At 40.7% G+C, this 13,209-nt stretch overlaps 1 protein-coding gene across 1 annotated transcript in view; it reads right to left on the reverse strand.

The window, feature by feature from the left end:
- tle3a (TLE family member 3, transcriptional corepressor a) overlaps positions 1-13,209 on the reverse strand; it is a 54,108-nt gene that overhangs the window by 13,494 nt on the left and 27,405 nt on the right. Inside the window, exons 8-12 of the mRNA XM_062061088.1 lie at positions 12,181-12,385; positions 4,797-4,804; positions 2,191-2,313; positions 417-467; positions 193-345 (exon numbers count right to left, since the gene is read on the reverse strand). Coding sequence (XP_061917072.1) covers positions 193-345; positions 417-467; positions 2,191-2,313; positions 4,797-4,804; positions 12,181-12,385 — 540 coding nt within the window. The remainder of the gene's footprint in view (positions 1-192; positions 346-416; positions 468-2,190; positions 2,314-4,796; positions 4,805-12,180; positions 12,386-13,209) is intronic.

The raw sequence follows: 13,209 nt of genomic DNA on the forward strand, positions 1-13,209 counted from the left end.
ACTTATCCTGATTTGGGACAATATTAACCCTGATGTTTAGTCATGCACTTAAATCACAGACAGCTATTCCCTAATCCACTGCCAAAAATGTCCTAGATTTATTTGGACATATCCCTTTGCTCTCGCTTTTAAACCCCTTCCTGGCCTAGTTTGAGCCAACCCTCTCGCTGCCTCGCTGCCTCGCTGCCTTACATGATTGAGCTCCTTGGCCTTGGAAGATGGGGTGCTTCCAGAGGACGCTACCGATGCTGGGCTGTTGGGTGTGTCCTTCTTCGGGGGGCGGGGCTTATCAATGCCATTTTCAGGCGGCGAGTGTGCTGGGCTGGCTCGAGGCGTGGCAGGATCCTGGTGACAATGAATTCTTAGACACCGCGCCACCAATACTGACAAAGTGGGGCTGAAAATTGCCTGCTCACCTCATTAGACACATCTACCACAAGGTCGTCACTTTTCTCTCCGTCGCTGTCCTACAAAGACAATGTGCTGATGAGTCAATGCCCCAAAATGTATCAGTCAAAGTGTTAGGGGTGTGGGAAAAAATCGATTCGAATTCGAATCGCGATTCTCACGTTGTGCGATTCAGAATCGATTCTCATTTTTAAAGAATCGATTTTTTATTTTTTTCTTCATTTTTTATTTTTTTTAAATTACCGTACTTTTCGGACTATAAATCGCTCCGGAGTTTAAGTCGCTCCGGAGTATACGTCGCACCGGCCGAAAATGTACAATAAAGAAGAAAAAAAACATATACGTCGCACTGGAGTATAAGTCGCATTTTTGGGGAAATTTATTTGATAAAACCCAACACCAAGAATAGACATTTGAAAGGCAATTTAAAATATATAAAGAATAGTGAACAACAGGCTGAATAAGTGTACGTTATATGAGGCATAAATAACCAACTGAGAACGTGCCTGGTATGTTAACGTAACATATTATGGTAAGAGTCATTCAAATAACGATAACATATAGAACATGCTATACGTTTACCAAACAATCTGTCACTCCCGATCACTAAATAACATGAAATCTTCCTCCTCGGTGTTGCTCCTGGCATGCCCCGCTAGCGTCCATTCTTTCTGCTGCTCGATCGCCGTTTTCTAGTGCATATTTCACTACGTCCAGCTTGTAATCTGCAGTATATGATTTCCTTTTCGGTGCCATTTTAGTTCAGTCCTTCTTAGTTTTTATAAGTTACCGCCAACGTTGATGTGATCCATTTTAATAGCTCCGGCAGTAGCATATAGCATATAGCAGTTAGCATTCCAAAACCCACAATGCACTTCTGCCATGACCCGCCTCCGCCGAATTCTTATTGGTTGGCGTGTGAGTGACGATTGCTGCCATTTGCTTCGTCGCTCACGCGAATTATATAAATAATATTATATGATATTTTACGGTAATGTGTTAATAATTTCACACATAAGTCGCTCCGGAGTATACGTCGCACCCACGGCCAAACTATGAAAAAAACTGCGATTTATATTCCGAAAAATACGGTAATCAATCCAACAAAACAATACACAGCAATACCATAACAATGCAATCCAATTCCAAAACCAAACCCGACCCAGCAACACTCAGAACTGCAATAAACAGAGCAATTGAGAGGAGACACAAACATGACACAGAACAAACCAAAAGTAGTGAAACAAAAATGAATATTATCAACAACAGTATCAATATTAGTTACAATTTCAACATAGCAGTGATTAAAAATCCCTCATTGACATTATCATTAGACATTTATAAAAAAAATTAAAAAATGAACAATAGTGTCACAGTGGCTTACACTTGCATCGCATCTCATAAGCTTGACAACACACTGTGTCCAATATTTTCACAAAGATAAAATAAGTCATATTTTTGGTTCATTGAATAGTTAAAACAAATGTACATTATTGCAATCAGTTGATAAAACATTGTCCTTTACAATTATAAAAGCTTTTTACAAAAATCTACTACTCTGCTTGCATGTCAGCAGACTGGGGTAGATCCTGCTGAAATCTATGTATTGAATGAATAGAGAATCCTTTTGAATCGGAAAAATATCGTTTTTGAATCGAGAATCGCGTTGAATCGGAAAAAAAATCGATTTTTAATCGAATCGTGACCCCAAGAATCGATATTGAATCGAATCGTGGGACACCCAAAGATTCGCAGCCCTACAAAGTGTGTTAGGTCACATACATATCTGCTCATGCTGTCCTTCTCCTCCACTTTGCGCTTTTTGGAGTCCAAACTGTAGTCAGAGGAGCTGCGGTGTTTCTCGCTGGCTGTGCGTAAGCTTTCGGACGGCGATATTGAGTTATTCTGAAAAGAGAAAGGCAAACAAAGGCTTTATTAGCATTTCATCTACCAGTGAATCATTCATTCGTTACAAGTTGCTCACGGGGCGTGCCAAGGCAAACACTAAAAGCGTCTCATTCGCGCAATTATGGAAGCCGCAGACTCTTAAAATGCAGCTGTGAGCCAGCACCAAAGTGTACCCTGACACCATCCAAGCCCAATCTCACACACACAAGGCTGTCTCTGGCTGCACAACAGAGTGGCCCATTATCTGAGCTGAAACGAGGATGGCTTGTTTTCTAAGCTCGGCTCCCTCCTCATTGCTGGACAACAAACGGCCTCACGGGGACATGAGCAGAGTGTTGTGGCTGAACAGAGGGCCTTTTCTCTCCAGTCACTCAGGCTAAGCATGGGAGAGCACGGGGAGGAGAGAATGTGGATGTCGTGGGCATTGATTGTCGCACTGTGCTCGAGCGCCATGTTAGCGCAGGCTTTGAGAAAGAAAGACAAGCTATATCTTGCTAGTGGGCATGGCACCGTGGGACAGAACCGTGCTTCTTCTTGGAGTCTGCCCGCCCAGGAGTAACTCGACCAGACAGAGTCCAGCAGCCAGCCCCCCGCTCTCTTGGATAGAACGAAGCTATAATGTGGACAAGTCAGCAGCAGGCTGAAGGAGTGAACAATGGCTGACGGACTGGCAGACTGGGCAACGGGCCACTGCCTGTATAATGGCTGACCTTTAAAAAGAGATGCTTAGCGTGACTCATTAACCAAAGTCACCACTCGGCTATCAGATGACCTGGGCGAGAGCACAGAAACGAAAGAAAGGCCTGCTAATCGCCCCAGGAGTTCCATTTCATCAGACATGACTGAACCCATTGAGCTGGCCCAGCCATCAGAAACCCAATCTCACACGCCCATAACAAGCCATCAGAGATCGCAGCCATTCATATTAAACGCTTGGGAAGGTCCACCCACACAGCTTCAAGAGATGGGAGGAAATCAAAACAATTTCCCATTTGTGAGTGTAAATATTCATCACATGCCAAGAAGGAGTGAGCTGGTAAACAAGGGAGACGGGGGAAGGGATCAAATAAATCCTTTAAGATGTGGACGTCCACGTCATTCGATAATTGTGATGAAATTACAAGGCTTCTAATCTCTTCGGCATGATACCAGTCATTCCCCTCCTGGATTGAACACGTTGGATTTACATTTTTAACCTCAATTTGCATGAATAACCACTTTTTACCTCTGTCAAAAGGGTTATGTTTATATTTCCATTTGAGCAAAGTATGCACAAACTTCGCTTCCAGTCAAAGCAAGCAGGGAAGCCCAGACTTCCCTATCTGTGGGGACAAGTGATGCAACAATGATTCAACCACCGAAAGTTGCATATTTACTTTTATCACCGAAACTGGAGGTTGTGATGTAGGGCTGGACAATTAATACAATTTTGGTTTCGATTTTAATTATGGCTTCTCACGAAATATGATCGGAAAAAAACGACAAATGGGCCGCGCAACATGCATGCAAATTCCTAAGCTTGTGACTGTAAACAGATGAGGCGCAAATGAGTGGAAAAAAAGAGCATGTCTAGGAGAACTTTGGGATGTCACCATAGTTGCTACTTTTTATTTGACACAGCGCTGCTATGCCTAATCAATAGGGGTGTAACGGTACGTGTATTTGTATTGAACCGTTTCGGTACGGGGGTTTCGGTTCAGTTCGTAGGTGTACCGAACGAGTTTCCACATGGACATATTAAGTAGCTTTCCGCACGTTGTGTAAACAATGCACACCGAGGCACAACACACGGCATGCTAGCAGCGACGGCGCTACGATAGACTGACCATAAGTCTTCTTTTCACCGGACATGTCCTCTTTTGCGGAGTTTCTTAAATGCCTCATATGTCCGGCATTTTGAGTTAGGGTTGCGTGTATTTTCAATGTACGTTCAGGGTTAAGAAGGGGTTAAAAACAAAACAAATTGTGCGCACAGCAGCATTGGTGAGGGAGGGGCAGAGACAGAGAGAGCGAGAGAGTTATGATAAACGCGCATGCGTCGCCAGGCTCTGCTTTTTATCCATAGATTTATCACATTTTATTTTTTATTATCTATAGCAGGGGTGTCAAAAGTGTGCGGCCCACAGCTAATGTTTTAAAGGCCAACGGCACATTCTAAAAATACTATTAAAATAAACAAAAACATAACAAAAGTGAAAAAAAAAAGCTTAAAGGTGAAATGTAATTTAGAAAAAGTTGCAATGTTGACTAATAAAACAAAGCAGTTTTTTTTTCTTTCAAACTGTCATTGCTCAAAACATAATATTGAATCAAAATCAATGTTATTATGAATTATTGACCTATCCAAGGTTACGATTACTTCACATCAAATATTCCACTAAGAAAAATATTTTTGGTGGAAGATTTTGCAAATTTGGTAAATAAATAACCAAAACATTTTTATTTTGTTGTTTTCTTACTGTACGGAAAATGAACCGAACCGTGACCTCTAAACCGAGGTACGTACCGGACCGAAATTTTTGTGTACCGTTACACCCCTACTAATCAATAATCAACGAAATTCAACCAAAAAACTAAGGCCATATGATTTTCGCTTTTACGTAACCGCGGACCGAGTCAGATAGTTTAGTTTAGTTTATTAATGTCACATCTTTATGTGCTCGACGCCTCAATCATTGGTATGTTTTCATCTACAAAACCATTCTGGGTATCACTCCATCTTATCTGTCTTGTCTTTTAACAAAGAAACAAGGAAGTCACAATCTTCGTTCAATGAATGTTCTGCAATTTGTCGTCCCCAAAGTAAGAACTGAACTGGGGAAGAAAGCATTTAGGTTTTCAGCACCGAAGGCTTGGAATAACCTACAATCGAATATTAAACTTCAAACCTTTGTTACATTGAATGAGTTTAAAGCTTCTGTGAAAGGATTGCAGTCTACCTTGTCTGTATGCACATGTGTTATGTGAGCAAGTTTTAATGTTGTAAATGTGATGTTTTATGTGTTGTTTACTGTTTTTTAATGCAACCTTGCTGCTGCATTCTTGGCCAGGTCTCCCTTGGAAAAGAGATCTTTGATCTCAATGGGATATTACCTGGTTAAATAAAGGCTAAATAAAATAAAAAATTAAGGATCCCCATTAGTCTACACTGCAGTGGAGACTATTCTTCCTGGGGTCTAATAATTGGCCAATAAAACGGAACCCGCTGTTAAACGCAGAATATCAGGGAAATTTACATAAATGTAAGTCAAATGTTGTCATCGTAAGGAGAAGAAAAATTTGTTTGGGAAAATAGCGTGTCTGGTAGTGCTCAATTATCCTTGACACACTCAGCCGCCCTGCCCTAAACTAAACAATGTCGAGACGGTCACTTGAAACAGCGACTAAACTACAAAGGCAAAGCTAGCAATAACATTCCCTACACTCACAACACATCTCATCTGCTCGTGTTGTTGTGAACATTATTGATGTAATTGTAATGTGCAAACAGAACAAAGGGTCACATCTTGAGAGATCTCTTTTTTTTTCCCAAGTGAGTTGTCTCTTTACTCGTCAAGCCGAGAACAACAGCACAGAAAATTGAGACGCAAAAACTTAATTTTTTTTTTATATTGCTATGGTTATTTTAATTTATTGTTATTGACTTTATTATTTAACATGTGGTTTATTCATTACTAAATTATACCAGTTTTGGAAAAAAAACTATTTATAGTTGAAATTTGGTGCTAGAATTAATATAATTAAAAATCACGTAATTAATCGTTATTATAATATCAATCAAAATAATCGCGATCAATATTTTTGCCAGCCCTATCGTGATGACATATGTGGGCTCTGTACAGAGGATGTCGTTGTGGCTTGTGCAGCCCTTTGAGACACTTGTGATTTAGGGATGTATAAATAAACATTGATTGATTGACATTGATTGAGAAACAGAAAACACGCACTTGTCTGAAGTAGACATGAGCCGGTTACCGTTTTAAAAAAGGTATTACCTGGCGTTAAAAAGTGACTAACATTTTTCGGATTATAAGTCACGGTTTTTTTCATAGTTTGGCCGGGGGTGCGATTTATACTCTGGAGCAATTTATGTGTGAAATTATTAACACATTACCGTAAAATATCAAATAATATTATTTATCTCAGTCACGTAAGAGACTAAACGTATATCAGCGTGACATATTGTTTGGTAAACGTATAGCATGTTCTATATGTTATAGTTATTTGAATGACTCTTACCATAATATGTTACGTTAACATACCAGGCACATTCTCAGTTGGTTATTTATGCCTCATAACGTATACTTATTCAGCCTGTTATTCACTATTCTTTATTTATTTTAAATTGCCTTTCAAATGTCTATTCTTGGTGTTGGGTTTTATCAAATACATTTCCCCCAAAAATGCGACTTATACTCTAGTGCGACTTATATACATATGTTTTTTTCCTTCTTTATTATGCATTTTCGGCCGGTGCGACTTATAATCCGAAAAATACGGTAACATTTTTCTTCACGTCTGTACGGTATAAGCGGAAGTAAAAGTTAGAAATTCTTAAGGTTGCGTTTGGCGACAGTGGCAATACCAGGACCCCTCCCGGTGCACACAGCTCTGCAGGCTGATGAATGGGGCTAGCTTCTGTTTGAAAATGACTAAATCAACTGTTTGGGAACGCGTCACCTGCCGTATAATACAGACTGCCACGGTGGAGGAGGAATGTTGTCAGACATGCTTAATGTGCTTAGCATGCTGCTTGCAGCAACAGGAAACTGGATAGTGCATCTAAGGGAGCACCTACCATTACTACCGGTATATATGCTAACTTCAAGGTCGAGGTAAACATGGAATAACTACCGTTCCCGTCAGGTATTAGTAACACAAATATTAACTTGTTACTGAGGATGATATTAGCATACTACGCTGGCGAACACCCAGGAGCGGGCCGTGCGTTTCCCACCTAGGCCTTCAGTGATGTCCGACTTCAATGATTACCTCTCAAAAAACCATAATTGATGTCACCACATGACCATTGCTGGAGAAATACTATACAGGAACACATTTACGCCCTAATCCCCTCAACAGTGTACAAAATAGGTTATTTTCTGGCGCATTTAAAAATCAATTAAAACGCATAAGCAATTAAAATATATCTTACGTGGTACTGTCAAAATTAAAATTGCAAAAAACATATTAAAAGTGAAAAAATAAAATATTTGAACTCACAATTTGTAGCACCTATTCGACGCTTTATAAGCCAGTTTTACTCCTCGTCGTCGGCTTATTTTAGTGGAAATGGCGAGCATTTCCCCATTTTATGGCCAGAACAGCTGAGCTAGCTTCCGGGGTTGGCCGACATCGTCTCACAAGATGTAGTTTCTCTTTAAATATCCTTCTTGTAACTGGCCTTGCAAATATATATCTGCCATCGTTTTGTTCTCCTCTGCTATCCCGGTCTGGCTACGGCGCAACACTTACCGCTTACTGCTAAATTGAACCTTGTGAATGGATACTCACTTTGGAGTGACAAGGGAGAATCCAATCACAGTCTCGTTAACATCAGGCTACTTATATAGGCTACTGTCAACAACACGTAAATATCACGTTCAACGTGAGGCCATCTAGAAGGCCTTACTGACAACAACTCGTGATCTGATTGGCTATCGCAACTGTCTATCAACTGTATGTCCCCGATCACTTACAGTGCACGGACGCCCGCATCGTTGATTCTGAAGGCCTCGGGCAGATTCGGTACAAGATGGCAACATAAGCTAGCTGAATCCTGATTGGCTACAAACTAAAACTAAAAACAACAGCACTGGAACGAGCATAATATGACATGAAGAGAATATGAATAATTTTAGATATTCAGGGAAAATTAATTAAAAAATAATTGTATCTTTAATAATGATCATGATTTCTGGTTATTTTAGGCCAACAGCGAAGGCCTTGCTGGCCGTAAAGGCCCACCACTGCTAACAACAGCCAGCTAACATGTTGCATTTGTGGTTAAGTAAACAAATATCAAAACAAAAAATAGTTTTTTTAGGAATTTTTTTTTTTTAAACGAATGAACTATCATACACAAATTAGGAATCAAATATACACTCCAAATATTTCAAAACACTCATTGACTTGTGAGTAAGTTTTCAAAACATGTTGGAATTCTGTTTTAAAGGCCTACTGAAACCGACTACTACCGACCACGCAGTCTGATAGTTTATATATCAATGATGAAATCTTAACATTGCAACACATGCCAATACGGCCGGGTTAGATTACTAAAGTGCAATTTTAAATTTCGCGCGGAATATCCTGCTGAAAACGTGTCGGTATGATGACATTTGCGCGTAACGTCGCGGATTGTAGAGGACATTTTGGGACAGCATTGTGGCCAGCTATTAAGTCGTCTGTTTTCATCGCAAAATTCCACGGTATTCTGGACATCTGTGTTGGTGAATCTTTTGCAATTTGTTCAATGAACAATGGAGACAGCAAAGAAGAAAGCTGTAGGTGGGAAGCGGTGTATTAGCGGCTAGCTGCAGCAACACAAACACAGCCGATGTTTCATTGTTTACATTCCCGAAAGATGACAGTCAAGCTTTACCATTGGCCTGTGGAGAACTGGGACAACAGAGACTCTTACAAGGAGGACTTTGAGTTGGATACGCGGTACCGTGAGTACGCAGCTGCGGCTTCCAAACATTTGATCGCTTGCCCGTACGTGCGTTCCGCTATGTGCATGTCACGTACGTAACTTTGGGGACTTTGGGGAAATATATGTGCCGTATGAACTTTGGGGAGGTGAACGGTACTTTGGGCTGTGGGATTAAGTGTGTTGTGCGGGTGTTTGATTTGTATTGGCGGGTTATATGGACGGGAGGGGGGAGGTGTTTGTTATGCGGGATTAATTTGTGGCATATTAAATATAAACCTGGTTGTGTTGTGGCTAATAGAGTATATATATGTCTTGTGTTTATTTACTGTTTTAGTCATTCCCAGTTGAATATCAGGTCCCACCCGCCTCTCACAGCATCTTCCCTATCTGAATCGCTTCCACTGCCCTCTAGTCCTTCACTCTCACTTTCCTCATCCACAAATCTTTCATCCTTGCTCAAATTAATGGGGAAATCGTCGCTTTCTCTGTCCGAATCTCTCTTGCTGCTGGTGGCCATGATTGTAAACAATGTGCAGATGTGAGGATCTCCACAACCGGTGACGTCACGCTACTTCCGGTACAGGCAAGACTTTTTTATCAGCGACCAAAAGTTGCAAACTTTATCGTCGATGTTCTCTACTAAATCCTTTCAGCAAAAATATGGCAATATCGCGAAATGATCAAGTATGACACATAGAATGGACCTGCTATCCCCGTTTAAATAAGAAAATCGCATATCAGTAGGCCTTTAAGCTCCTGCTAACTTTTATTTTTTCTAAATGATAGAAAGAAGTATCTTTTTTATAAGTCACATTGTTGTGATGTTTTGAACCGCTTAGTGTTTGCAAATGTACCGTATTTTTCGGAGTATAAGTCGCTCCGGGGTAGAAGTCGCACCGGCCGAAAATGCATAATAAAGAAGGAAAAAAACATATAAGTCGCACTGGAGTATAAGTCGCATTTTTTGGGGAAATTTATTTGATAAAAGCCAACACCAAGAATAGACATTTGAAAGGCAATTTAAAATAAATAAAGAATAGTGAACAACAGGCTGAATAAGTGTACGTTATATGAGGCATAAATAACCAACTGAGAACGTGCCTGGTATGTTAACGTAACATATTATGGTAAGAGTCATTCAAATAACTATAACATATAGAACATGCTATACGTTTACCAAACAATCTGTCACTTCTAATCGCTAAATCCCATGAAATCTTATACGTCTAGTCTCTTACGTGAATGAGCTAAATAATATTATTTGATATCTTAGGGTAATGTGTTAATAATTTCACACATAAGTCGCTCCCGAGTATAAGTCGCACCCCCGGCCAAACTATGAAAAAAAACTGCGACTTATAGTCCGAAAAATACGGTATGTTGTTTTTTAACAAAGAAAATATTTGTGTTGTCACTTGAGTTGCAGTTTTAGCAACTATAGACCACATTATAACAGCAGGTTTTTTTTTGTTTTGTTTTGTTTTTTTAGAAATAATTTATTTATTTTTTGTTATCTAATTTAAATACAAAATCTTCACTTTCATGTTTTATCAGTTTAAAAATGACTTCTCTAAAAAAATATTTTTTCAAAATAACACATTTTGGAGCTGTAATTATAATACCATAACATTGTACCGTGATATTTTTGCATGAAGTTATCATAGAGTCAGAATCTAAAAACCGGCCCATGCCTCGTCTACAGGGGAGTCAACATGTCTGCGATGTGGACGTACATTAACATATCCCAGACACACCCACAATGTTAATAATGATAACTGGCATAGTCATTTATTTTTGGTGCTTCGGCCTTGGTTTCCACATTTCCAGTTTAGTCCAACAATCTTCAATCTGATGCATCCCTAAGAAGATAAAATCCCTCTAGCACAGTGGTTCTTAACCTGGGTTCGATGGAACCCTAGGGGTTCGGTGAGTCTGCCTCAGGGGTTCGGCGGAGGTCAAAACACACCCGACTCATCGTGTAAATACAAACTTCTCCCTATCTTCTTCTCAAACAATGGCAATAAAAACTATTCTGATATTCTGATATTCTATCGGCGTATTACGGATACGGCAACATCTGACTGGTTTGCAGGTGTGTAATTTGTTGTGAGTTTATGCACTGTGTTAGTTTTGTTGTTTGAACAAGGTGATGTTCATGCACGGTTCATTTTATGCACCAGTAAAAAAACATGGTAACACTTTAGTATGGGGAACATATTCACCATTATCTAGTTGCTTATTAACGTGCAAAACAGTAACATATTGGCTCTTAACTAGTCATTATTAAGTACTTAATGCCTTTTTCGGCATGGCCTTATTATAACCCTAACCCTCTAACCCTGACCCTAACCCTAACCAAATAACTCTAAATTAAGTCTTTATTACTTAGAATATGTTCCTCTAGTATCCAAATAACTCTAAATTAAGTCTTTGTTACTTAGAATATGTTCCCCATACTAAAGTGTTACCAAAAACATATAACTTTGTCTTAAATTTATTTTTCACTAAAGAAGGGTTCGGTGAATGCGCATATGAAACTGCTGGGGTTCGGTACCTCCAACAAGGTTAAGAACCACTGCTCTAGTGTGTTGTAGGTCATGGCCAGAAGCCTCACCAAGAATAATTCAACTACTTAACAGCCTTGCACTAACCTTTGTGGTGAAGTAGGGCATGAGACAAGGAAGAACCCATTACATTTGTGTATTCAGATTAAGCTGTGGCTCGAGGAATTCCAATTGTGCACTCTTTGCCATTGTTACACTTCAATTAGTGCTAAAATTACACAAAAAAGTAAGGTATGTACACACTCACCGTGCTCTCAGCTTGTCAAACATCACAATGGTGGTCACAGTGAAGAAGGTGATGATGATGAAGAAGCCAAGCACAACAAAGAGAAACAAAAAAGTCGGTTAACATATAATAACAGATGCCCCTGGCAGTATGCGTGAGAATCAACCTGAGGGCACCGGGCCTCACTTATCACTGTGCTAAAGCTGTTGAATAGCTTATGCAGTCATGGGCTGGGAATGTATCAGCTCATTACCCAGACAGAATGTGAACAGACAGGATGTGCTCGCCACCTTAGGGCCCTGCGAATCTGCTCTAGAGACGCAGAAGCACTCCGCCATGAGATGTTTTATCCTTGTTTAACATCTATTCAGCTGTCTAAACATTCGCATACATCTGTTTTGTTGCTAATTGGGCCTTACCTCTGTGTTCCAGATCGTGGTGGTTCTTCTCATCCTTCACTGGGAGGTGGGCTTGGCTGCCCAGAGCTCCGAGCGCGAGCAGGCCCGATCCCGCGCCCGTGACGGGAGGGATGCCAGGCGGTTGCAGGCCGGAGGGATGCGGAGGCAGCTGGACTGGAGGCCCGTGAGCAGCGTGGGAGAGGTGCTGCGCCTGTAGCTGCTGCTGCTGCAAGTAGACAAAACAAGACACCGAGTGGGTCAGAGGGAAGAGGCAAGTAGTTCACATAAATAAGATGGATCTGTTGAACCCTCCATGATATTAGCACATTGACGGTCAGGATCACACTGCTCTTTCTACACTTGGCCAGTCCTCGCTTTGCACACATGAGAGAATGACTTCTATTCAACTACTCTACACATTTAATGACCCGGGGATCAAGATGCTTGATTGCACAGCATGTAAAGTTAAGGAAACAGCAACCACAAAGAGCCACTTTGACTCGACCTGCGTTTAATGGAGAATAAACATTTCTCTTCAGGTAAAGTAGAGCGCTGCAGTGCCGCTCCATATTCTATGCCACCAGTGAGCAATCCTCTTAAGCAACGTGAATCTGACAGCTTGTGGGCTAAACAACTACCTGCTTTTAAAACACTTCCAAAAAAAAGCCAAGTAGACTCTATTTACTCCTATCATACTCATGTTCCCGGATTAACAGAACATGAATCATTTGCTTGCACGGGCAAACTTAAAAAGACTGAAGGAACGCTAAGTGCCGAGAGCTGGCACTGCAGCCGTCTCACTTTGAGTGTTTGGAGTACGCGTTTGTGTGCGTCTGGAGGGCTGCTGTGGGAGCTAGGAGCAGGGGGTCCCATGCTGGCACTCAGTCAACCCTCCCATATTCACCATCAATATTTGAAAGGCACGGGGAAATGGCTGGGAGTTAAAAGCCCCTTAGCATGGAAGTAAGCAGTTTAAAGCAAGGTTAAATAATACTTAGCTGAGACACCAATAAAAACATCAGCAATTTATTACCTGTCTGCGAGCCAGCT

This window comes from Entelurus aequoreus, linkage group LG10 (genome assembly GCF_033978785.1).
Source record: "Entelurus aequoreus isolate RoL-2023_Sb linkage group LG10, RoL_Eaeq_v1.1, whole genome shotgun sequence".
Lineage (NCBI taxonomy): Eukaryota > Metazoa > Chordata > Actinopteri > Syngnathiformes > Syngnathidae > Entelurus > Entelurus aequoreus.